This window comes from Sceloporus undulatus, chromosome 2 (genome assembly GCF_019175285.1).
Source record: "Sceloporus undulatus isolate JIND9_A2432 ecotype Alabama chromosome 2, SceUnd_v1.1, whole genome shotgun sequence".
In the NCBI taxonomy this organism is placed as follows: Eukaryota; Metazoa; Chordata; class Lepidosauria; order Squamata; family Phrynosomatidae; genus Sceloporus; species Sceloporus undulatus.
The window spans coordinates 232,080,535-232,105,669 of record NC_056523.1 but is presented as its reverse complement, the minus strand read 5'-3'; the positions used below and the strand labels follow the sequence as shown (position 1 = coordinate 232,105,669).

General features: G+C 40.7%; 1 protein-coding gene across 2 annotated transcripts in view; it reads right to left on the bottom strand.

Annotated features, from left to right (window-relative positions):
• CFAP91 (cilia and flagella associated protein 91) overlaps positions 1-21,891 on the bottom strand; it is a 34,268-nt gene extending 12,377 nt beyond the window's left edge. For both annotated transcript variants that reach the window (XM_042455385.1, XM_042455386.1), the window contains exons 1-15: positions 21,731-21,891; positions 20,547-20,623; positions 19,197-19,354; positions 18,645-18,728; positions 16,417-16,473; positions 14,075-14,250; positions 12,350-12,527; positions 11,315-11,472; positions 10,902-11,084; positions 9,173-9,315; positions 8,838-8,954; positions 7,534-7,605; positions 6,794-6,940; positions 3,305-3,526; positions 1,023-1,171 (exon numbers count right to left, since the gene is read on the bottom strand). In XM_042455385.1, coding sequence (XP_042311319.1) covers positions 1,023-1,171; positions 3,305-3,526; positions 6,794-6,940; positions 7,534-7,605; positions 8,838-8,954; positions 9,173-9,315; positions 10,902-11,084; positions 11,315-11,472; positions 12,350-12,527; positions 14,075-14,250; positions 16,417-16,473; positions 18,645-18,728; positions 19,197-19,354; positions 20,547-20,549 — 1,847 coding nt within the window. In that variant the 5' untranslated portion in view covers positions 20,550-20,623; positions 21,731-21,891. The remainder of the gene's footprint in view (positions 1-1,022; positions 1,172-3,304; positions 3,527-6,793; positions 6,941-7,533; positions 7,606-8,837; positions 8,955-9,172; positions 9,316-10,901; positions 11,085-11,314; positions 11,473-12,349; positions 12,528-14,074; positions 14,251-16,416; positions 16,474-18,644; positions 18,729-19,196; positions 19,355-20,546; positions 20,624-21,730) is intronic.
• Between the last annotated feature and the right edge of the window lie 3,244 nt (positions 21,892-25,135).

Here is a 25,135-nt window from a genome sequence, read left to right as displayed (position 1 = left end):
CAAAGGCCTGCTACTTTGCATGTGATTCTTGGCAGAGGCCACATCTACTAATGCGGAAGCCTTTAAACATGGCACCCTGTTGTGATGTGCCTAATGAGTAAATTTTAAACAAAGAATGCAGTTCCCTATGATGTTGGCCCTTCTCAAAAATGTCAAGCTGCAGGAGTCACCATGCAATAGTGGGATTTTACCCCTATAGTTCATGCATTTAAAAAAAATCAGAAACAGTGACAGGGAGATAAGAGGATGAGGGCAACAAAGATGATTTGAAAAGGGAAATCTACAAATGCCACAGGCAAAAAAATAATCCAGAGGTAAAAATTTCTGGAGGTTTCTAAGCAAGCTGTAGTCACTAAGGTGCATGGAAAGGAACTGGGGTTTTAGGCAGGAATCTTGTTTGGGCATAGGTTTCCTACCAAAAAGATACCCTTAATTTGAGAGGGTTTTGATCAGCTGTCCACAAAAGAGACCATAACGAAGAATAACAAACAAGTTATAATTGGGATAGGCCAAAAACAACGATTCAACTACAAAATGGTGAAACATAGCAGAAAATTTAGCCCACTGATCTTAATTCCTGTATGATTCTCTGTTTCTACAGTACCTCAGTACAGTTCTTATATTATTAATATGCAGAAATCTTTTTCTTTTTACCCCATTTCATTTAACAAGGTTCAAAGCTATTAGCCTCAGGACTATTCAGAAAAAGCTAACTAATGGGGAGAAAACCCTCCATATTGAATGCTGCCCTGTTTCACACCCTCGCCACCATAATTTTACCTAAATACAATCAAACAGCCTATTTCAACCATGGAGGAAGCACAAAAGAATTAGTATTTGTCAATTCAAGCCAGTGCTAACGGTGATGTAAACTTTTGTAAATTAGATGAGCCCCTGTGGTTAGATGCAACCATCAATGTGAGCTTAGCTGATAAAAGCTTATGGCATAGTAAAATGACTAGTCTAAAAGGTTCACTAGATTTTCCCTTCTGTTGCTGTTACTCTTCCTCTGAAGCCCATACCGTGATTCCATTTCATAAGCAATATCGTTAATTTCCAAGGCCACTCTCTGAATCTCTTCTCTGGCTTGGTCATCAGCTGTAGTCTCCATGCTGTTTAAGATGACATCTTCGAGATAGGAGTCAACTGTACTCTGGTGTACCTTCACAACCTGAAAAAAATACCCCAAACCCAGAATATGTTTTACTTCCAGTTCACAAAATTGACCCTTTTTACAAATGTCACCAGCCATTTTTACTCTCAAATTGTTAAAACTGGGCCCACATATTTTTATGGTATATCTCGACGACCCTATTTCCAAATAAAATCTTCCAGTGTTTTCTGCACTTTGCAATTAAGCATTTTTCAAATCTGATCTTGGGTGATTTAAAAAAAAACTTCAGGAAATCGTCACTACATTTTTCATAGCACCCATGCATTTTAATGAAAGAAGGTTGCTTTTGTGTGTTTGCTCTGTTTTACTTATTTATGTTGCTCCAACCAGGGGAAAAGTGAATCATCTTCCCTTCAATAATTTCTGTGAATTTTTCCCATGTCACTTTAAATTCTTAGGGGAGGGAGGGAAGGGTGGGTAGGACTCTTTACTTATTAATTTACCCTGATTTTCCCTCTTTATGTTTTAACAGTGACTATTTTTCTATTTTAAAACAGTGGAAAATAATAAAGAAAGACTTCCTTCTCCTTCCCAAGCCAAGATCGCAGGGGAAAACTAACATAGGGCAATGAACAGAGAGGCTATTCTAGAGAAAATTACTCACTAATCTCTCAGCCTAGATCAAAAGGAACAAAAGGAATAAAGTCAGCTGAAGCAGTACACTTTTATTAACCTTCCATTTTGAAGCCAAGCCCTCCCTCCAGTCCATCTGCCTTGGTCCAGGCCTCGGAGGTTGAGAAGAACTGCTGGACCTCTTACTCTTTCCCTCCATCACTCCCTTCTCCTTCTGTGTCATGTCTTTTTAGATTGTAAGCCCGAGGGCAGGGAACCGTCCAACTAGAAAGATTGCATGTACAGCGCTGTGTAAATTTACAGCGCTTCATAAATAAAGGTTAATAATAATAATAATAATAATAATAATAATAATAATAATATATGAATATACAACATCCCTTTACTGACTAGAACTTACTTTTGAGAATGCGTTATAACGAGAGCCAGCATGGTGTAGCAGTTTGAGTCTTGGGCTATGACTCAGGAGACCACAGTTTGAATCCTGACTTGGCAATGTAAGCCCACTGGGTAAGTCACACTCTCTCAACCTCAGAGGATAGCAACTCCCTCTGAAGAAACTTGCCAAGAGAACCCCATGAAAGGGTTGCCATAAGTCAGAAATGACTTGAAGGCACACAACAACGAACACATTATAACAAGGTTAGACAAAGTGCAACACTGAGGCCACACACATCCCTCAAAGCTGTTTTTGTGCCTTCCCCCCAGATTTTCTGGACTGGCTTTTTCCTAGCCTTCAAAAGATATGAATCCCCTCTCCTCAAAAGTAGCTCTCCCTACAGTATTTAACAGGGAAAAAACAACAACAAAAGAAAATGTTTTTCAAAACCAGAAATGGACTTCTGGTCATTCTGTCTCCTGCTTTCTTTCTTTCTTTCTTTCCTTTCCTTTCCTCCCACCCCCTGCTCATTTCTGAAAGCCTGGTAGAGTCCTGGAACAGAGAACTGCCCTTGAATCTACTGCATACGCCCTCCAACGCATTATAGCCTTGGAGAAGGGTGCTGCCAGTTAAATGAATTCTGCATTAAATGCAACCCTGACACTTCAATGCCACTTGGAATTAATTGTGGTAAAATGCCTCGGCAGCACTGAAGGGTTCCTATGTGGAAGGAATCCCCATGAATCCACATATGGTTATGTCAGATTAAGACCTCATTCTTGTGTTTGCTTATCTCCATTTTGCGTGAGTTTAGTCAAAAGGTGGGAAGTACCCTTTTTAACCAAAGGATCAACTTTCAGTGGCATGCAATGATTTCACATTAACTGAATATTCTGAGTCTACTGAGAAGTATGAAAGTGTATTCTGTACATGCAGATACTAAGGGAAGAGCATCTAAGAAAAAACTTGATGGAAAGTGAACAGGTATGAAATGATGTTCATTTGACTGTAAGCCCTGCCCACTTCTATGGATCTTGATCTTCCTCCTCCCTCTCAGAAAAAACATCTTCCAATATAAAATGCAGAACACAGACAGGTAGGTCAGTCTACTATCAAGACCAAGAAAAATGCAACTTCCCAATGGCCAGGGCTAGCTCTCTTTGAGTTCAGGGACATGCCTGTTTAAAGATTTCATCCTCTTCCCGCCTGCGCCTCTCCTCCACCTGGCGCCTTCCACTCTCTTCTGCTTCCCTTATTCGGCGCTGTCTTTCAGCTAACATAGCAAAAGCGTGGATCCTCCGCTCTTCCTGTAGCCGAATTAACTCTTTGGATAGGAAATCAAACATGTTCACAAGTGCTCTGCCCTCCACTCGAGCCAGATGCTTCTCCATGAGAGACATCTAAAAGCAACAAAAGAGTATTCCATTACTAAACTCATAGTTTTTAGAAAAAATTATTTCAGTGTTTACATACTAACTTTCAAAGTCAGCTCTCCCAAGGCAGTTTGCACTATATAGAAACATAAGCAATCCAATGAATTCATTATCACATCACCATTGTACAAACCAGTGACAGTGGACTAGATTCCCAAGCCCACAGCTCACTTGGGAGATGGCTTCATTCTCCTACTTGGGAAGGTACAATAAAACATGGGGCAATCCCTGTGACCAGTCACTGTGGCTTGAGAAGTGGGCTTTCCCTGGACCCTGCATGGATTGGATGGGAAAGCTTTGTAAAATAGATTAAGCAGGAAGTTTCCTTCATCCAATATAAGGTAACCTACCTGTTCCTTCACAAGAAACTACAAAACCGTTGGAAGAAAACAAAATGCTAAAGAGGTTCCACTCAGTGGATGAAAAGAAACTGAGGTGAGTGGGACAGAGCTGAGGGTAAGTGGAACTACTGCCAAAAATCTTGCCTCCTATCCTAGAAGGTTCTGAAGTGCAAATGAAGGATAACCCAATTGTTCAAGTCACTGAGACCACAAAGAACAATCTCTACTCCTGAGATTCAGCCCCAGATGTGGAACTAAGTAATTATTCAAATTATTATTTCTGAAGTCACAAAAAGTCCCTACTTTCCTGGCAATACATGAAGTTTCTGTACCAGATACTGGATAGCCTTGGTCATGCATCCTTTCTAACCATGGTAACAGGTTCACAGAATCTTCTCCAGGACTATTATATAATACACCTCTCAAAGTAGACCAAAAACACATTGCAGAAGTAATCCTGTTTGAGAGCGCTTTAACTGTCCTGACTTAGTGCTAGGGAATCCTGGGAACTGTAGTTTGTTGTGGCACCAAAGTTCTCTTACACAGAAGGCTAAATGTCTCACAGTTTCCAGAATTCCCTAGCAATGAGCCAGGGCAATTAAAGCGGTCTCAAACTGGATTATTTATGCAGTGTGTTTTGGACCATATACACAACTACCATTAAGACACTGGGAATATAATGGCCTGAAACCGACTGGAATTGAATTTTGGGTTTGTAGTTTCTTGCACTAATAATAGCTGATCAGTGCGTGATGTGCTGTATAGACAACAACTAAGAGGCTCCCCCCTACCATCTTTACATTCAGCCATAAATGTGGCTTCTGCAATGAAGTTATGAGGTGGCATTAGCCAACCCAGCTGTTTTCAGTCTCAAACAATAGGAGGATTATAACATCTGTCTATCTTGCAGCCTCACAATATAAATTTATGTGAAACACTTTTAAATATTCTAAATCACTTTAGAAATACTTCATATTTCTACCTACTGTGTACCTGTAAATAGTCCCATAAATTCAGTAAAAGCATATTGATAAAGAAATGTGTTACTCAAATGTCCTCTCTACAGCAAAGGCAAGAAACATGATGTTGTTAGACTGCAATTTCCATCATCCCTGTGCTGGAAGTGAAGAACATCAATGCTTGTATATAGTAATTAGGGACAGAAGGAGATCTAGAGTACATGCCTGCCCTTTTGTTCTCATCCCCCCGCTTCTTTAATGTATGTGCTGAAGCCTTTTCTGCTTCCTGCCTGACTACAGAGGTCACTTCAACCTTCTTGCAGAAGTTACATGTCTCAGAAAGAAGCATCCATGAGGCTTTCAGAACTCAGGATAGCTTACATCCACATGTGAGAGCAAGTTTTAGGGGCTCTTGAACTAAAATATAGGTAATCTTTTGTTTCAGATTTCCTGAAACAAATCTAAGTGCAAAAATACACTGCAGAAATAATCCACTTTGACACCAATTCAACTACCCTGGCTCAATGCTAGGGAATTCTGGGAATTGTAGTTTTCTGAGAAATGTAGTCTTCTCTGTCAGAGAGCTCTGGTGCCACAACAAACTAGAATTCACAGGATTCCCTAGAACTGAGCCAGGGCAGTCAAAGCAGTGTCAACCTGGATTATTTCTGCAGTGTGGATTGGACCTAAATTTTATTCTTTAAACCTTACAATTTCTCTCCTGCTTCCTATCATAAACTCATATTGCATTGGCTGTACTGCACTCTTTTTGATATAGATACCAAATTTTCTCACACCCTCACCATTAGCTAGACTAATGAGGATTGATGAATGTAGAGCCTGGAGAGTTCCTTTCAAAAAGAAAGAGTAAAATGGCACATTCAAGGGATTCATTATTGATACCTCAATTATAACTAGGTCCCAGAACTACATCCTACCACTGCTATGGATGGCTTCAGCACAGTCATTCTAGATGAGAGTTTCAGTCCAACACCAGGAATGTCACAGCATTTTTAAAAAATTGTTAATGAGGATGTTTGTTGGACTGGATAACCCTGAAGACTTACATTTTGGAGACATAAAACAACTAGATAACCTTGGCTAATGCACTCTGTGTATGTGTGGCCTAAACCATCCATTCTTTCCCACTATGACAGTTGCAATAATATCATGAAAAGAAACACAACAAAGTATGCCAAGTTTGTTGCAAATATAAGCTGCTAATGATGCTGGTACAGTATTGAGAAGGACATGCCACATATTTGATTTCAACCAGCAAGTCTAAAAAGTTAGTTTCAGTCCTTCTTTGGGTCAGCACACCTGCAGTACCCAGACATCAAGGTACATGAGCACCAGGCCTTAACCTGTAAAAGGGTAGGCAGAAACTGAACTGAGACCATTTGCAATCCCAAATCACTTGAATAGAGTTTACAGATATTGGGATTAGAATGAAGAATAAAATATTATCTGAAAACGTATTTTAGCTAATTTATTCTATAAAAATGTCAGACAATGTGATTAAATGATGAATGGTTCGTTTCTGATGTTCTGAAGTATCTTATTCACTTTGTATTGTGCTGCAAGTCCCTGGCCCAACAATGGATTCTTTTAGCATTTTTATCAATGTTTCACACTTTCTACCCTCATTATAACTTTCGCAGAAGGCCATTAAAACTAAACTTTCAAAAAACCATCTTTCCATGCTTTGAATGGGAATATAAATCCTTAAGGTTTGAAGTCATCCTAGTACATAACACTATAACCAGAGCCTCCTTGTAAGCCACATCTTGAAGACTCCTCCATCACTCTTCCTTCAAGTGGCAGGTTGAGGGGCATGGGAGGGTAGGAGCCTCATCACTTTCAGGTTCATTGCGCATATTTTTGTAAAAGAAAAACTTTAAATGTTAATGTGAACTCCTTTTATGTCCACAAACCTTGTGCTCATGTAAATCCCGCTGCCGCTGCAGTGCCAAAGTCACTTTCTTCTCAGCCTTCTTCAACAGCTGCCCATCCTCCTGGAGTGCATGAGTTGTGCGAAGCTCCCGGATCAGTTCCAGTCGCTTCTCCTTCCCTTCAAACATCTTTTTTTTTAAAGTTAGAAGATCAAAGGAAATCAATGAATGAGAACTAAAAAACATACTGAATATCCTGTTCCACCAATCTCTTTCTACCTCTTCATTAAAAAAATGTATGTTTAAACTTACAGCGCTTTATAAATAAAGGTTAATAATAATTAATAATAATAATGTTTAGAGCTTCCATATAAAAAAGTAGAACAACTAACATTATAAAATTACATTTTAAAACAAGCAAGCAAACCAACTTTTCTGGAAATAGAATGTTAATTGATTTCACACTTTGGTGAAAATTAACACAGAAGCGTAGGAGGGCTCTGTATTAGCCATAGTTGCTAATGCACTGGGGAAAATGTGGCCCTAAGGCTGTTTTTGAAGCCTCTGGACAGTACGCACCCACAATTATGAAAAATCTCCCCTAATTTATTTTGTACCCAAATGCCTACCAGCACTTCCTAAGGGGCTGATAGGCAATTTTGCCATATTTCAGGCCCTTTAGGCAAAGCACAACACAGGCACAGATAGTGCTTGCCATTAGGTCGCTGGATGTTATGGACACAGACACACATGGACACACACAAACACACACAGAGGAGTACCATGTTTTGGATAGCTCTGCCTCGAATTAATCTCTGTAGTGTAATCACAGCTAGTTCTCTGTCTTCATCTACCTGTGAATATAATAAAATAATTTGTTACAGTCAACATTTTTTTCCCTTATAGTTAAGATACTTGGAAAAAAGCACCATTAAAACATCTGTGTAAATACTGTCTAGATTTCCTAAGAGTACAACTCATATTTAGCACCTTGACTTTAACATCTGTATACCAGCCAAGCTAGTTTATGGTACACCTTATCAGGAAGCTATGGGTAAAGAAACAGAAAAACATTTAAGGAATACACCTACCAATCAGGTTCTACAATGATGACTTTTTTAATAGAGCAAAAATGAGGTTTGATGATCCATAAACTGATAAAAATTTGTTTCGTATTTTGGTGGGGGGAAACCAACCTTCTTTTAAGACAAATTTCCCCAAAATGGAATACAATAATGTCACCAATAAAGCAACAATAAAATAAAACAATATATAGATGAGATAATCAAATATCCATTTCAGAGAGCAATGGCAAAATATGTTCTAATACAAAGGACAAAAAGATTTCTAATTTGCAACAGAAGGCACAGCTAAGCCCCCTTTCAATGAAAATACGTCAATGGCATAAAAGAACACATCTGGCTAACTTTAACAAAAATGGACAGTATACAAGGCAAAGTTATTTAGACCTAATGACTCTTAATTCTGTTCTGTTTTTCTAATTACAAGTTAGATACGTTAACAAGCAACTGAAAGCTTATGGCAAGAATAGAGCAGTGCATTCTGGAATACTCAAAGCCACTGACTCCAGAAGCATGATTCAATGGTTTACTTCCTGCGCCTTTCAGCTCTCTGGGTTTTCAGAAAGCCAGGCAGACTAAGCCTTTGGGGAAAGGTCCCCTCAAGAGTTAGAAGCTTCTCTTCAGGGATACTGTCAGCTGACTCTTCAAATGAATTGGAATACTTACACTCCTGGAACCAAGCCAACATATCAGTTTGAGCAACTTTCCTTGAGCTTAAAGGCACTGCCTACTCTCCTGCTTTCTCTTCTTAGATGCTGTCATATTATGTCTTTGATCTTGCATTTGCTTTTGGCTCCTCCAGTCTTTTACTGATATTCTGAAACTTGACCATACTTGATTGACTTTTTAGGCACTATCTGGTTGATATGATCCTCCAGTTCATCTATGACCAGATCTATAGCCCTCCTGGGTCTTATTCACTATCAGTCAAACTGGACAAACAGCTGCTGCCCATTTTGGAAGTAGGCCAAGGCTTGACAAACAGTCAGCAATGGTGTACCTACCAGTGAAGGTAATTCCAGTACTGGAGTGGAAGGACGATCAAAGGATTTGGATATTTTCTCAAGGAAACGAAGTGGCTTGGGTGGCTCCTTGATTTGATTCTTCTTGTCTTGTAGAATCTGCAAAGAAAATTAGCAACATGGTTAACTGGGATCTCATTACTATTTCCTATTCTTATTCCCTACCCAAATCTTCTACAACAAATTATGTCATAAATATAGAAAAACTTTAAAACTTTAAAATTTGAGGAGTAGAGAGAACAAAATAATTTGTATTCCTTTGGATATTCTTTTGAGGTTGATATTGAAGTTGAAATGTTCTCCAAGAGGCAGAGTACCTGGTAAACTTGTGCCAGTTCCATATCAAATCTAGCAGACCTTTTAATAAACCCATCCTTAGTGGTGGTGCTCTTGGGTTTTGGAGCTTCAGTTCGAGGCTGGGTAACAGAGTCAGGAAAAGATGCCTCCAGTTCAACTAATCCTAAGAAAGGCAGAAAAATAGTAATAATAATAATAAGAATGAAAGCAATGCAAGTGGAAGGGAGCATTAATTGTTATGTAAGATAATTAAGTGAAGATTGGAGGAAGTGTGAAGACTGAAGGAAGGAACACCAACAATCTAAGATATGCAAATGACACCATATTACCTGCAGAAAACATCTTAGATTTGGAACAATTACAAAAGAAGGTAAAAGAAGAAAATGCAAAGGCCAGTTTAATACTGAACATAAAGAAACAAAAATAATAACCACAGAGGAACTACATAAATTCAACCTAGATCATGAGGAAAAGAAAATAGTTAAAGAATTCCCATAGCTTGGATCAAACATTAATAATAATAATAATAATAATAATAATAATAATAATAATAATAATAATAATTTGTATCCCACCTCTCCCTGTATTGGATCGAGGCGGGTAACAACAAACATAAGAACAATAAAAATAAAACACAACAAGCCACAAGTAAAAACATAGGAAAACACATAAAATCCAATTCCCTGTCTCCCTCCCACCTTAAAATACCATTAAAAACGACAATTCCCAACTGGAGAGTGAACATTCTGAGGAAGTCAATTTGGGAATGCCTGCCGGAAGAGATCCATTTTTATTGCCTTCTTAAAGGCCTCCAAAGATGTTATATGGCGGATCTCTTCTGGCAGATCATTCCAGATTTTTGGAGCGGCAGCAGAAAACGTCCTTTGGGAAGTTGTTACCAGTCTGATTCTCTTAGACTGCAAGAGATTCTTCCCAGAGGACCTGAGAGTGCGGGAAGGATTGTATGGGAGGAGGCGTTCCCTCAGGTAAGCTGGACCCAAGCCATACAGGGCTTTATAGTTAATAACCAACACCTTATACTGTGCCTGGAAGCTAATAGGCAGCCAGTGTAGGGATTTTTTAAAAAAGTGACCATCATTGACCAAAACGGAGACTGCAGTCAAGAAACCAGAAGACAACTAGGAAAGGGAAGGGCAGCTATGAAAGAACTAGAGAAGATCCTAAAGTGCAAAAATATTAAACTGAGCACTAAAGTTAGAATCGTCCAGTCCATTGCATTCCTCATCAACATGTACAGATGTGAGAGCTGGACAGTGAAGAAAGCAGACAAGAGGGAAATTAACTCTTTTGAGATGTGGTGCTGGTGAAAAGTGCTGAGGATACTATGGACAGCCAAAAAGACAAACAAGTGGGTTCTTGAGCAGATAAAGCCAGAAATTTCCCTGGAACCCAAAATGACCAAATTAAGGCTCGGTTAGTGGAGAGCAGTAGAAAGAGAGGAAGACCACACACCAGATAGATAGACTCAATCTAAGGAGATCAAGAGAAGATAGGGGGCCTTGGAAAAGTCTCATCCACAAGATTGCCATAAGTCAGGGATGGCTCACGAACAGTTAACAACAAGAATAGAATTAAGCACAATGAGACCTTGCCAAAGTGAGGACATCCAATAGCACTCCTTCAATCATTACAGAATTTCCACAAATTTCAATGGAGCACACATATAAAAGAGATGTAAAACTGAGGACAATTCTCTGCATGGCTCTTGGGCTGTACAGCATGACTTACCTTCATAGGTGTTAAGAAATGGGTTCTTCACTATGTAACGGTCTGCATGATTGTCTGGAAAATAACCAATTCTTGATAGAGGAGCATAAGGCTGTGAATCATATTCTGTGTAGTCCTTGATGACATTTCTTCGCTCCAATTTTCCTTCCACATTTTTTCCTTTTGCTATTATTCTTCTGATTGCTAAAATTGAATTTTAGACAATAAACATTTCATTTCTAAATCAAAAGTTATATCAAACTTCAGGCCTCTTACATAATGCCAGAGTTTCAGATGACTGATTCCTCATTTGGTGTAACCTAAAGATGCCTCTGTCCTGAACCAAAGAGTTGTGCCTTGGCCAAAAATATGACCATAGTTTGGGAAACAAGACACATACACACACATACACATACATTTTCCCACCATATTACCTTTTATATGTTCATGCTGAATCCTTTTCACTTTCTCTTCTTTTTCTCGCATGAGTTTAAACCACTGAGTATCTAAGCGACTCACATTTAGCTCACTGTGGTTCTCTTCCCGATTCTTCAGTAGAGTCTTTAGAAGTTCTAGCCTAACTTCTTGCAATCTTCAAGAAAAGAAGAGCAAATACATAGAGATGAATGTTGAGCAGATCCCAAAAACCGCTGCTACTCTTAATCCCATGATAATTATTAACATTTCTGGAAATACTAAGAAACCAAAAATAACAGGCATGCAGATCAAACTGAGCCTAGGTTTACTCACTGATTTTGATATTATTTTTCATATTTTATACCATTCTTCAATAACAATTCCCACGATGTTTTATAAAAGAATAAATCTTACTTCCAAGGACGTATAAGATTATAGTCCACAAAATATTAACTTTCTTATAAAGCAGTGGTTCCCAACCTTTTCTATGCCCCACTCACCTAGGAAAAGTTTGGTTAATGTTCATACCCCCTACAAAACTAGCATCACATTTGAAGATAAGGAAGTTTAATTGTTATTTTTAAACCACAAATTGAACCACATACAATATTGCGGGTGAACACATTGAACTTTAAAAAAAAGCTTTTTACTCAGTACATAAAATGCCCATTTAAACTGAGCAGGTAGATTCTAATTTATTCAGAAAAAATCTAAAGTATTCTATCCCTCCTTTTGATTAAATAAAAAATGGGACTACTATCTATGCAACACAACAACCTAGTACTACTTCTCAAGGCATACTAGGAGCTGGCTGAGAGATGAGCCTTGTCATGAAGAACACAAACCATTCTTTGAAGCACCCCCATCTCACAACTCCTGGGCATGTAGGCACCCCAGGTTGGAAACCCCTGTTCTAAAGTATAAGTATCAGAAATAGTTAATTAAAAGTTATTTCAAAGAAGATTGCTCCTTCTCAGACAATTAGGAGGTAGTAATACAGCTTTTAAAAACATAAACATATTTCTAGAGAAAATTAAAAAACGAGCACGCACTCTTCTATTTCCATTTCCCGGAAGGCCCACTCTTTCCTCTCCATTTCATCCATCATACGCCTCCTTTTTGCAATGTGTGCTGCATCATTCAGCGGTGGAAGGGTTGCCTCCCAGGCACGTTTCTCTCGAGCGCGTTCAATCACCTCCACTTCGGCCTGCGTTGCTGGAAGGCCCCGACCTTCAAAGAACAGGAAACAATAATACTGTTTTAATTAGGCTATTTTAATTGTTTTTAAAACGTTGTTTTAATGTGTTTATTATACGATGAGCCCCCTAGGGTCCCTTTTTGGGAGAAAGGCAGGATAAAAATAAAAATAAAATAAAATAAAATAAAATAAAATTGCAGTGTGGAAACCGACCAAGGCTGAAGCGTTAATTTTTTGAAATAACTTCTGAAGTGGTTGAAAGTGTTTTAGTTTTTAAACGTGACTAAAATCTGTAATTGTGATGACTCTCATTGGAGTAACTATGGAAAGACTGAGATTCCCCCTTCAGAAAACAGCCAGCAAAAAGACATGGGCTGGTTGGCCATTGTTTGTGTGTACTGGTAAATTCCTTAGCCCAAGCTATACAGGTGGCTTGTGGTGCCTGAAAATGCATGTATTGAGACTAAAATCAATGCCATTTCTTCCACTTGGTGGCAGTATGCTGGGTTGGCCTAAGTTAGGCATGTGGCAGATGGGAGAGTGTGGTGTAGTTGGCGTATCTCTCTCCAACATCCATCAGCCTATTGTCTATGACAAAACAGGTCCAGGGTGCTTTCCAGATCTATAGAAGCCACTTTCAACCCATATGCCATGTTGCTATGGCAAATGGCAATGGCAAGTGACAGATGGTGAGGATGAGGATGATACTGGAAAATGGCTGTCCTGTGCTTCTGGCCACCCAGCTGGCTTCTTTAAGTTTCTGATTTCCCTTTGCTGGGTGGAGACATGGTCCATCCTCACTCATTTCTGCTCTGTTACTGCTGCAGCTGCACCTGGGAGACAAAGGATCAAGAAGCAGCAGCAGCAGCTCCTTTGGCTGCCTCTTTCTCCTTTTAGACAAAGAACACCTAAAGTTGATTGTGTCTATGAATGCAGCCGACAACTGATTGTAGTTGGGATTGTGAAGACAGTGAAGGAGGAGACCCAGGTCCTTTTCTCTTATTGGTCTTTAAGGACAATTTTCCCATTTAAAATTCACAGCAAGCAGAGGCAGCTTTGAGTATCATGAAGGGACTGGAACATGTTGTTCAAGTATTTTTGTTTCATTCTACTGTATTTCCAGAAGAGAGTATTTCCAAATTAGTTTTTTGGGGTTTTTCGGGCTATGTGGCCATGTTCTAGAAGAGTTTCTTCCTGACATTTCGCCAGCATCTGTGGCTGGCATCTTCAGAGAATGCTTGACTGCATTCTCTGAAGATGCCAGCCACAGATGCTAGCGAAATGTCAGGAAGAAATTCTTCTATCTAGAACATGGCCACATAGCCCGTAAAACCCACAAAAAACTATAGATGCCGGCCATGAAAGTCTTTGACTATTTCCAAATTATTTTTGATCTCAGGTGCCAAAAGGATTCTGCCAGCCTTGGGTACTAAGAACATTTACATTGAGATGGGGTAAGTGACCATTCTTCATTTTTCATCAGGCTGTGCAACTTGAGAAGGAGAACAAATCTAAACTCTGCCATACAGGAAATTGTGTCTCAGATCCCAACATAATCATCAGTGTTTCTTCAACTCACCCCAGGTCAGCGTGGCAAGGGTCAATAACTCAGGTACTGAGCCTGAAGGCACCACATACGCAGGGCTGTAGGGATCTGTCTGCGCTTCACCATCCCGGTAATCTGTCTGTGTACCCACCGTTCGTGAAATGAGATAGGCAGGTTTGTCCCTGGGTTCTGCTTGATATGGCTCTGGCCTGAAAGTCAAGTAAGAATCAAAGAATATCCTTTTGACAGAAAACTAAATTACAATTATTTAAGTTATACTTCTGTTTTATTCATTGATTTCTATTTTACCTTCCGGCCAAGGCAGCCTTTCTGTTCCCACAACTATCCTCTGAAGTACGTGAGTCTGACTGGGAGTGATTAAATTGATGTTATCCTATTTGACAGCTGAGCAGATTCACATACAGATCTCCAGAGTTATCACTCCATACTCTGAACACTACACTATACTGAACATCAGTCTGGATATAATTTTATTACATTTTTTTATATACAGAGTTTATATCCTAAATAAATCGTAAAAGAGTTTTGATTTTTTCCCCCAAAGAAATAGCAGCATAAAATGTGTTATGTAATTCTTATACCTCATTACACACTGTATGGATGGTGTGCACCATGATGGCAGCTGGGCCCATGTGGACGTTCAGCCCTAGTTCGCCTACAGGCCAGCATAAACTGCCGGTCTGTATGGGGCCTTTGTCTCCGCCCTTTGTTTGGATGCCTAAACTTAATTTCTAAATAATCCATTTACGTTTTAAGTCACTGGAAGGCTTGAAATTTTAGGAAAATTTCACTGGAGAAGTAAAATTTTTATGGGGAGGAACAATGCCCTCATTCAGCCAACCACATAACTACTCACCTGCCTTTGGTCTTCAGCTGTGCAGTCTGATAGTGGCTTTAACTACATCCTATACTCATATATCCCCACCCTCTGAAGACAGTTCTGATAGTTGTAACTGCACTAGAAATCATTCTGATCACACAGTATCTCCTTTGACCACCATACTCACTCACATTCAATCTCTTGATTTTGTTTTGTCAAAAGGTAAAGCTGGTGCTCCTCAGTCTGTTGTTTCTTCCTACCATGAGTTGGAGTCTATTAACAAAGTGACTTTCATAGAAGCGTTGTCTTCCATATTTTATCATTTGTTTCCATATCCTAGATCAATGGTCTCCATACTGTGCCCTTTAAGAGATTTTGGACTTCAGCTGCCAAAAGCCTCAGCCATGTTGGCCAATAGTCTGGGAATCTAGGAGCTGAAGTCCAAAATCACTTAAAGACCACAGTTTGGGGACCACTGTCCTAGATGCTCTATTTTTCAGCTTCAAATCCTCTGTGCCCTCAATTCTTGACTTTTTTGCTCCATTACGCATTAATTCTAATAATCCTCAGTCTTGATTTAGTCACTACATTCTTATTTCCAGTCATGATTTTAGGCTGCTGGAAGTAAATCAAAACATTGCGCTGACTTGGTGTGTTCATTTTAAATAAGGCACTAGGACCTCTGGCACTTAGGCCTAATTGGCCGATCATAGCCTTTAATCTTGAAAATGAAGTTCTACAACCTTTCCAGTTGCTTCTGTTGCTTTCACTGTTTTGATGTCTCTTTAACCAGCTTGGGAGCAATACTAGCCTGAAGAAGTCCTCTCAGCATTTTATTCTGAGCATGCTGGTAGTAAGCAACAGCAAAACTGACTCATTTTATGAAGAGACAGCTGAATGCAGTAGAGCAAGTAGCCTGAATGAACTGTCTTTATAATACCCCAATTACTTCAGAAGTAAAAGCCTTCTCTGGTACTGTGATGTACAAGACTGATTTAAAGACACATAAAACTTAAAAATATGCTGGTCCTATCAAGGCTAATTCACCAAACTATTGATTTTTCAACTCAGCAAGTTCTGGGAGTGAATATTCATGTACAACTACTTAGGCATGAAGGCTTTTAACAGCTGGTCTTCCTCAATTTCTGAGTACAGATTTTCATCTACGTATATGCATTTCACATTTATGATCTAAAATTTTAACAGATATTTGGTACAATATATCTTAGTATGGACAAAGCACCCACATGCACAGGGACTGCCTTAAGGCCTGACCAACTACTGTTGTCTTCTCTCTTCAACTCAGAGCAATACAGACAGGCACATGTTCACACAGATTCACGGGGCTTGGGTGGTCTGAGTGGGCCTGGGTATCCTCAGCAGCCCTCCGTCTTATTTGGGTGACAGTATCTCTTCCTTGAATTTTTTAAAACAAAAATTAGCAAAAAAAAATTAAAAATCCATTTCCCTAAGATACCATGAAACAGCCTATGATCTTTGAGCATAAACAGTTAGGGAGTACATCACTACTTACTTTGACATAGCATAAACAATGTTCAGTGGAATTGGCTTATGAAATGGGAGGAAAGGCCTGGAAAAAAAGCAAAATGTATTTAGTACTGGTCTGCAAGGCAGTATGTTTGCGAGCAAATATACTTGTATATTTGTAGTATATTCAGCAGATAAGTTATCCTCTTCAGCCATTTCACAAACAATAGTCACTATTCTCAGATTTTGTTTAAAACACAGTTAAGGTGCAATTAAGGTGCATGGGACTCAGGCCAGCACAAGTCCCTGAAAACCAGACTTCTGGATGAAAATGGCTGACTGACATCACTTTCAGGGAGCTCTATTTGTATTTTTTGGATTCTGCTGTTCTGATCTCTTTTCTTTTGTTATTCTTTTTTACATCAGAGAAAGAAGTCATGCCAGACAAACCTGATCTCTTTTTTGGATAAAATTACCAGCTTGTTAGATGAAGGGAATGGTGTGGATATAGTATATCCTGATTTCAGTAAGGCCTTTGACAAAGCTCCCCATGATATTCTTGCAAACAAGCTTGTAGAATGTGGGCTAGACAAGGCAACTGTTACATGGATTTGTAATTGGTTGACCGGCCAAACCCAAAGGATGCTCAACAATGGCTCCTTTTCATCCTGAAGAGAAATGACCACTGGGGTCCCACAGGGCTCTCTCCTGGGGCCAGTGCTATTCAACATCTTTATCAATAACTTGGAGGACAAAATTGGGGGCATACTTATCAAATTTGCAGATGACACCAAATTAGGGGGAGTATCTAATACCCCAGAGGACAAGATCAATATTCAAAATGACCTGAACAGACTAGAAAACTGAGCCAAAGCTAACAAAATGAAATCCAACACAGAGAAATGTACGGTACTGCACTAAGGGCGGAAAAATGAAATGCACAGATATAGGATGGGGGACACCTGGCTGAACAAGACTACATGTGAAAGGGATCTAGGAATCCAAGTAGACCATAAGTTGAACATGAGTCAACAGTGCGATGCGGCAGCTAACAAGACCAATGCAATTTTAGGCTGCATCAATAGAAGTATAGTGTCTAGATCAAGGGAAGTAATAGTGCCACTCTATTCTGCTTTGGTCAGGCCCCACCTGGAATACTGTGTCCAGTTCTGGGCACCACAATTAAAAAAGGACATTGAGAAACTGGAGCGTGTCCAAAGGAGGGCGACTAAAATGGTGAAAGATCTGGAAGAGGAGGGAGCAAGTTTGTTTTCTGCTTCTCCAGAGACTAGGACCCGGAACAATGGATGCAAACTGCAGGAAAAGAGATTCCACCTCAACATTAGGAGGAACTTCCTGACAGTAAGGGCTGTTCAACAGTGGAACAAACTCCCTCGGATGTGGTGGAGTCTCCTTACTTAGAGGTCTTTAAACAGAGGTCGGATGGCCATCTGTCAGGGATGCTTTGATTGTGATTTCTTGTATGGCAGAATGGGGTTGGACTGGATGGCCCTTGCGGTCTCTTTCAACTCTACAATTCTATGATTCTATGACATACTTGAAAATTTTAAATAAAATAATTTTAAACAAAACCCTGAAAAACAGTTTTTAAAAATGCAAGGGTAGGGACACCCTAAAACGGCAAAGGTAAAGGTAAGTCTTGAAGCAACAGCTGGATGTTACCTTCAATTTCCTCTAAACCCTGCAAACAGGTCAAGAAGTGCAAACAGATGGCATGTTTTGCAGACTTTTAGCCAACAATGTAATGTTGCAACTCTCTGGGGGGTGAGAAAATGCCCATCCTTTCCTTAACAACAACATATAAATCTCTTATGTCAGAGACCTTAGTATGAGTAACTCAGTTTCCTGATACAAGAGCATGTTTTCCTGAATAATTCAGTATATCTAAATTCTACCCTATTATATCCTATTCTTATTTGAGGCTTCTATTTGGCATATTGGCACAGAAATTAGTGACTGTGGGCAAGCTATCTTTCACAGAAGCTTACCTTGATCAACTTCCAAGCCCAAGGTTCTACCGAACAGAATTTTAAAATCTGACTGTCTTACTTGAGCAGAAAAAGATATTTCCATCTTTTAGGACAGATATAGGCATTTTGGAATGCATACCACAGTACATAAAACTTTATCTGCAAACCAACTATAATCAACACATTTCCAAGATAAGAAATGCTATCTTTTTTGGTGCTTTGGGAATATGAGAAATAGAATTTGTCCTAGAAATGAATAAGATTAGCTCTGTTTTGTTCCCACCTTTCAAAATACTTCCAGCGATTCCTTCCACTAACTTCAGGATCTTCATACTCCATTCTAGGAATCTGAAGTGAGGGCTGAGATCTATCAGGAAAATAAGAAATGTAAAATGCATTATTAGATTTAACATTTCAGTGAGAGAGACAACATTTAGAATTTATATTAAGCTTCCCGTTAAAAGTAACAAGTGGATTACTAAAGCATCCCCAAGAGATAGCCATGCAGCCTACAATGATGTGGAGCCTGCCACCTTAAAAACCTTTAGCGAAGGAGAGTTAACACTCTTCCAAGGTAAACCAGTGCCGAACACATCTTACCATCAGGCAGTTCTTCCTATCTGAATGCACTGATGTGGGTTCTATCCAGTGGAGCACCAGAAAATAAGCTCACTCCCAGAGGATTTATTCCACAATATTTTGGCACCATAGTAAGTAGTTACTGTGACCTGACATTCCACTACATTCTCGCCAGTCATTTCCTACTTACAGGACAGCATTCGCAAACCCTGCTTTATTCAAAAAGAAAAGCCTTACCGTACCAAATGCCACTTACACATCAAGCATCTGAAGAGCCTCAAGGCGCCGCTGTGCCCTTCCCCTCCAACTTCGATCAATGAATGGAGGAACTGGATATTTTTCTTCTAATTGCACAGAGTATGGTGGATAGTGAATCAGGTTACTAAACATGGCTTTAAACTCTGGCATTTTCCTCTATTTTATTTTGGGAGGGGAAAAATAGGAAAGGGAAATATTGTAGGTGAAACACATAGAATAATTGAAGGGGGGAAACAGCAATTGCTTGGTATCTAATAGATGAAAACTAATCTAGAGTTCTGATTACTAATACAATATAATACAGCATAATATACATTCCAAAGATAAAGTTTTAGGACCTAATAGAAACAAGGCTGCCAGTTGATAATCTCATCACTGACAAGGCACATCTGATCAGAAATAACCTGTCACACTTTGCAGGATATGAGTAATTGTTTATGAAAACACAATTCTTTCTCTGCATACTAGAAAGGTAAATACATTTACTGCCAAGAGTTTACATGAAGCCTTACCAATACACATCTTTAGAGGACACTATCAACTGCTACTTATAATGATACACATTAATTGTTGACAAAGGATGAAAGGAAGGTATCACAGTAACTATGGGTAGATTATTATAGTGGGCCCTCCACATTTGCTGGGGTTAGGGGCACAGGACCGCCATGAAAGTGGAAAAACTGCAAATAAAAAAAGCATTACTTTTTTACCTGAGAAAACACCTCTCTAGGAATCTCTAGGTCCTCCAGTGCAACTCTGTGGTCAACATCTGCCAGAAGTTGATCATGACATTGTGCTGGGAGACCTACAAACGCCAGAGAAGTGTTCTCTTAGGAATCTCTAGGTCCTCCAATGTGATTTCTGCTGGACACTGAACACAGAGTCATGCTGGAGGATCTTGAGATTCCTAGAGAGAATATATTAATCAAATATGTGAATAATCAAAGCCACAAAAGTGAAAGCCACAAAAGTAGAGGGCCAAATGCACAATTTTATACTTCATGTGCATGTAATTGTGATACAGCCTATATGCCAAAATACATTTACATCCACTCCTTCAATATGAAAGCATGGCGACAAATGCTGTTGCACATGACTACTTTATGCTAGTGTTGATAAGTCGGCACTGTTGGCATCGTTCACATATCCAGAGGTAGCCATGTTGACCATGTAACAAAGTAACAAAATCATCCAAAATCCACAAAACTGTGATAGCTAATAATCATAACCATCTGTACAGTAATTAGTTTCCTGTAAAAGTAGATTTTAATGTTCCTAGCCACAGAAATATAATGTATAGGAACTGTGAAAGATCATGTAAGAACTATCTCAAACTATAATCACTTACCATTTCATCATGAGTCAGGTGCGCCTGGATAGTTGCTTGTGCATGATCCCTCTCACTCGATAGCACATACAATGGATCTAGAATACAAATTATATATATATATATTAGTTCATATGAATAAATCTGGGGAGGAAATAATGGATGATATTACTGTGTTAAAAGAATATATGAGAGCTAATCAGAAGAAACAAATAGAAAGATTATTGTAGACCAGCAGGATGCTATTCACTGCTTAAAGAGCTCTTGAGAATTCAACCCAGAGAAATTAAATTGCCACTATTCCATAGTAAGGCTTTAACTGCCCTGGCTTAGTGCTAGGGAATTCTGGGAGTTGTAGTTTGTTGAGGGAGCAGGAACTGCCATGGCTCCATGTGGTGGAATCCTAGGAGCTGTAGATTTTTGGGGGACCAGAGACTGCCATAACTCAGTGCTGTGGAATGCTGGGAGCTGCAGTTTGTTTAAGGGCCATGGACTGCCATAGCTCCATGCAGAGATCCTCTGGGAGCTGTACTTTGTCACAGGACTAGAGGCTGCCATAGCTCAGTGCTGTGGAATCCTGGGAGCTGCAGTTTATTGAGGGGACTAGGAACTGCCATGGCTCCTCCATGTGGTCAAATTCTGGGAGATATAGTTTGGTTTTTTGGGACCAGGGACTGCCAACCATTCAAATGCTGTGGCATTCTGGGGGTTGCAGTTTGTTGAGGCACCTTGACCAGAGACTGCCATGGCTTCATGCGGTGTGGAATCCTGGGAACTGGTAGGTTGTTTGATTATTATTATTGTTGTTGTTGTTAAAATTTCAAAACATAACATACATACTTACATATAATCTTAAAATTATATTTTATATTTTGTAATATTTATACTATTATAATTATTTCTCTAATGAGACAGTCTTATAATATTTATAACATAATATATTTTATAATTATATAAACATTTTATATTTTAGATATAAAATATTACATTAGTTTAAATTACCGATATATATTATATACATATAATAAAACACAATGCAAAAGAAGACATCTCAGAAGAGACATCTTCAAAAGGCTTCTTTTGGAGGTAAATCTGGGGCTAGTGGGGTGGAAGGTGGCTGAGGCGCCAAAGACTACAAATCCCAGCATCCCTCGCTCGGCGTAAGAGTGGGCCATGATCCTAGTTTCCCTGCCTGCGCCGTTTACCATAGAGGAAGTCGAACGCCCGCTGGGCGCCATGGGCCTGCGGTACCGGGCCCCCGAAGGACCCGCCGCCGCCGCCGGCGGCCTCCCCAGAGTCACTGCCCGCTCATCCTGCCGCAGGCCCTCCTTCCCTTAGGCCTAGCTTCTCCTGGGAGTTTCTGACCACGCCGTCTCCATAGCAACGCCGGAGGCGGGCTGCGCATGCGCTCCGGGACGCGCACTGCGTGCTCCATCGCACCCTCTAGATATGAAATCCTGAAGAGGGCGCTCCTGTGCAACATCTTCCGGGTATCGCTCAGTTTTCCAAAATGGAGGGAAATATTGTTTTAATAAATGTTGTTATTGTTGTTGTTGTTGTTGCGTGTGCCTTCCAGTCCTTTCCCACTCACGCGACCCCGAGGGAAAATATCTGGGGTTTTCATGGCAGGCTTGGTTCAGGGGAGGTTTTTAGCCATGGCCTTCCCTTGAAGAGGCTGAGAGAGGTGTGACTCTTGCCAAGGTTGCTTGTGTTGTGTGTTGCTTCACAGTGGTTCAATGCCTCTGCTGCAAACTACTCACAATTAAGCCACAAGACCTTGGGCAAAGTCACACTCAGTTTTGGCCATCTTCTAACCTATTCAGGTCATTTTGAATTTGTTCCTGTCCTCTGGGGTATTATAACTATTTCCTCCTAATTTGGTGTCATCTGCAAATTTGATGAATATGCTCCAATTCTGTCATCCAGGTCATTGATAAAGATGTTGAATAGCACTGGGCCAGGACAGAGCCCTGTGGGACCCCACTGGTCCTTCTCTCCAGGAGAAAAGGAAGTCATTGTTGAGCACCCTTTGGGTTCATCTGGTCAACCAATTACAAATCCTGTTAACAGTTGCCTTGTCTGAGGCAACCCTATCATGGCAGGTTTCTTCAGAGAGATGTTGGCCATGGCCTTCCCTTGAGGAGGAGGCTGAGAGGAGAGTGGGACTGACTTTCCCAACTTGGGTTTTCCTCCTCTGGTCTCCATCCCCCAAAAAACTACAAATCCCGGGACCCAACAGGATGCATCCGTCGCATTTATTGACGTCAGCAACCAAAGCCGGGCAAAAAGTTCCTGAGGGAAAAGTGGGCATGCGCGAAGGAACGCTCCCTGGATCAACGGAGTGCCTCCGTCGCGTCCGGATTACGTCAGGAGCTTCTGCACAGGGCACAAGGTTCCTTGAGGGAAGATATCGCAGTTGCCGTTGCGGCGCGCATGCGTGAAGGGAAATCGGCCTGGGTCACGCGTCGCATTTGTATTACGTCAAAAGGCTTAGGCCGGGCAAATAGAACTTTCAGAGAGGACTCTCTCCAGCAGGTGGGTTAGGCGCATGCGCAGAGGGATAAACAAGATGGGGAGCCTGGCGTCACGCGAGTCTCCGGGTCTCCAGGCGGCAGAGCAGAAGCAGCAAACGACAAAGCCGCCGCAGCCGCCTTCTCCCTGAAGCCCTGCTGCGCCTGCCCTGAGACGAAGCAGGCGCGCGATGCATGGTGGGTAAGGGGGGAGCCTGGTCGCCATGGCGACGGGGGGCTTCGACGTCCCATGCTGCATCCACACTGGGGAAATATCCGGTTTCACGCCACTTTAATTGCCAGGGCTCCGTGCTGTGGGGGATCCTGGGATTTGTAGCTTGGTGAGGTCTGTCAGAGTCATAGAATGGTGGAGTTGAAAGGAAAAGACCCCAAGAAGGCCATCAGTCCAGCCCCTTCTGCCACATCCCCCACAAGGTAGGACTCTCCACTCCTCTGATCTGGACTGCAACTCCCAGCATCCTCCAGTCATGGTTATGCTTGCAAAGGTGGTGAGTATACAACGCTTATTGGGTCGCAGGGATCTCACGTTGAAAGTTTGCAATGTTGCTCATTGGCAGCAGCTCTTATTAGAAATGGGGGAAGACCTGTGCCCCATCCAGATACCCTGAAACCTATGTGGGTTTTCCCATTGACGGTTGTTCAGAGGAGGTTTGCCTTGCCTTCCTCTCGGGCTGAGAGAGTGTGACCTGACAAAGTGGGTGGTTTCCGTGGCCAAGCAACAACAACACAAAATGACTGCGTGCTGCAGACAGAAACAGACTTTCTCTTGTTAGGTTATTTCAGGAAAGAAAGATGGTTGTAGCCAATGTGGACAAATGGTTTCAATTCTGACACAAAGGAAGGGAAGAAAATCCAGGTTGGATAGTCTTGTACTGAAGAATGCAATGAATGCAAATGCAGTGTTCCTCGGAGTAGTTCAGCCTATCTAATTTGTGATATTACTTCATTGGCAACCTTTTCTTGCAGCATCATTGAAAAGGAGAAGAACAGTGTGGCCTCTTATTGAGGCACACAAGGATGCATGCGAGCCTTGGGTTTTAAAGTCTGAATATGTAATCAGGGTAGACCAATGACCCTTCTCAGCTATCTTTTTCCCCAGGGGTAAATGTTGGACTGTTGTAGGAAGAACTGCAGCTTCTCGGATGTTAACTTACATTTGTGAGTGTGTCTGGCAGACGGTTGTGGAATATCAGGACTGTTTGTCAAGTGATCACTAACACTGATATCTCACAATTGTCTTCTACACAACAGTCACAAATGCAGTGGCTGGTGTAGAATTGTAAGTCCTATTAAAGATTACTTTTAACTCCCTTGAAGCAACATATAACCACTTATGTGAGGCATCTAATGTCCCATTTCTACTGCTTAAGAATAAGTTGTTGCATAAGAGATGGCACAAGTACCTGCCATTTGATGCTAAATGCAAGCTCAGGCCTGTTACAGACTGCGAAATAAAGCGGCATGGTCTCTTGGAGGTATGCTGTTAAATGATGCATGCACCCTAAGAATCCGGAAGGCGCACCAAAGCTGCACTCATGCTTAGGAATGGAGTGTGGCTTTGGCGTGACCTCCGGACTCTAGGACCCATGCATCATTTAAATAGCACACCTCCAAAGAGACACCAAGCAGCTTTATTTTGGCAGTCTGGAACAGGCTCAGTATTTTCACATGAGGAGAAAGTATGAAAAACTATACACAGTCTGATGTCTGATACCTTCTTGGACTGTACTTTAACTGATTTATTCTAGTTGCATAATTGTGTGTATACATAGAATTTAGAATATGGATTTGCTCCTGCCGCATGAAGAAGCGACCATGGTAAGTCCATGTGTGTGACTTTCAAAATCCAGATTTTAAAATAGATCTTCAAAGCCACCACTGCTAAGTGGGAACTTCAAATCTGTGACTTAACCAAATCCTCTAGGTCAGTGGTTCTCACCTTCCTAATGCCGCGACCCTTTAAACAGTTCCTCATGTTGTGGTGGTCCCCAACCATAAAATCATTTTCATCTCGGTCCTAAGACCATCAGAGAGAGTAGGTTTTTCAATGGTCTTAGGCACCCCGGTGAAAGGGCCATT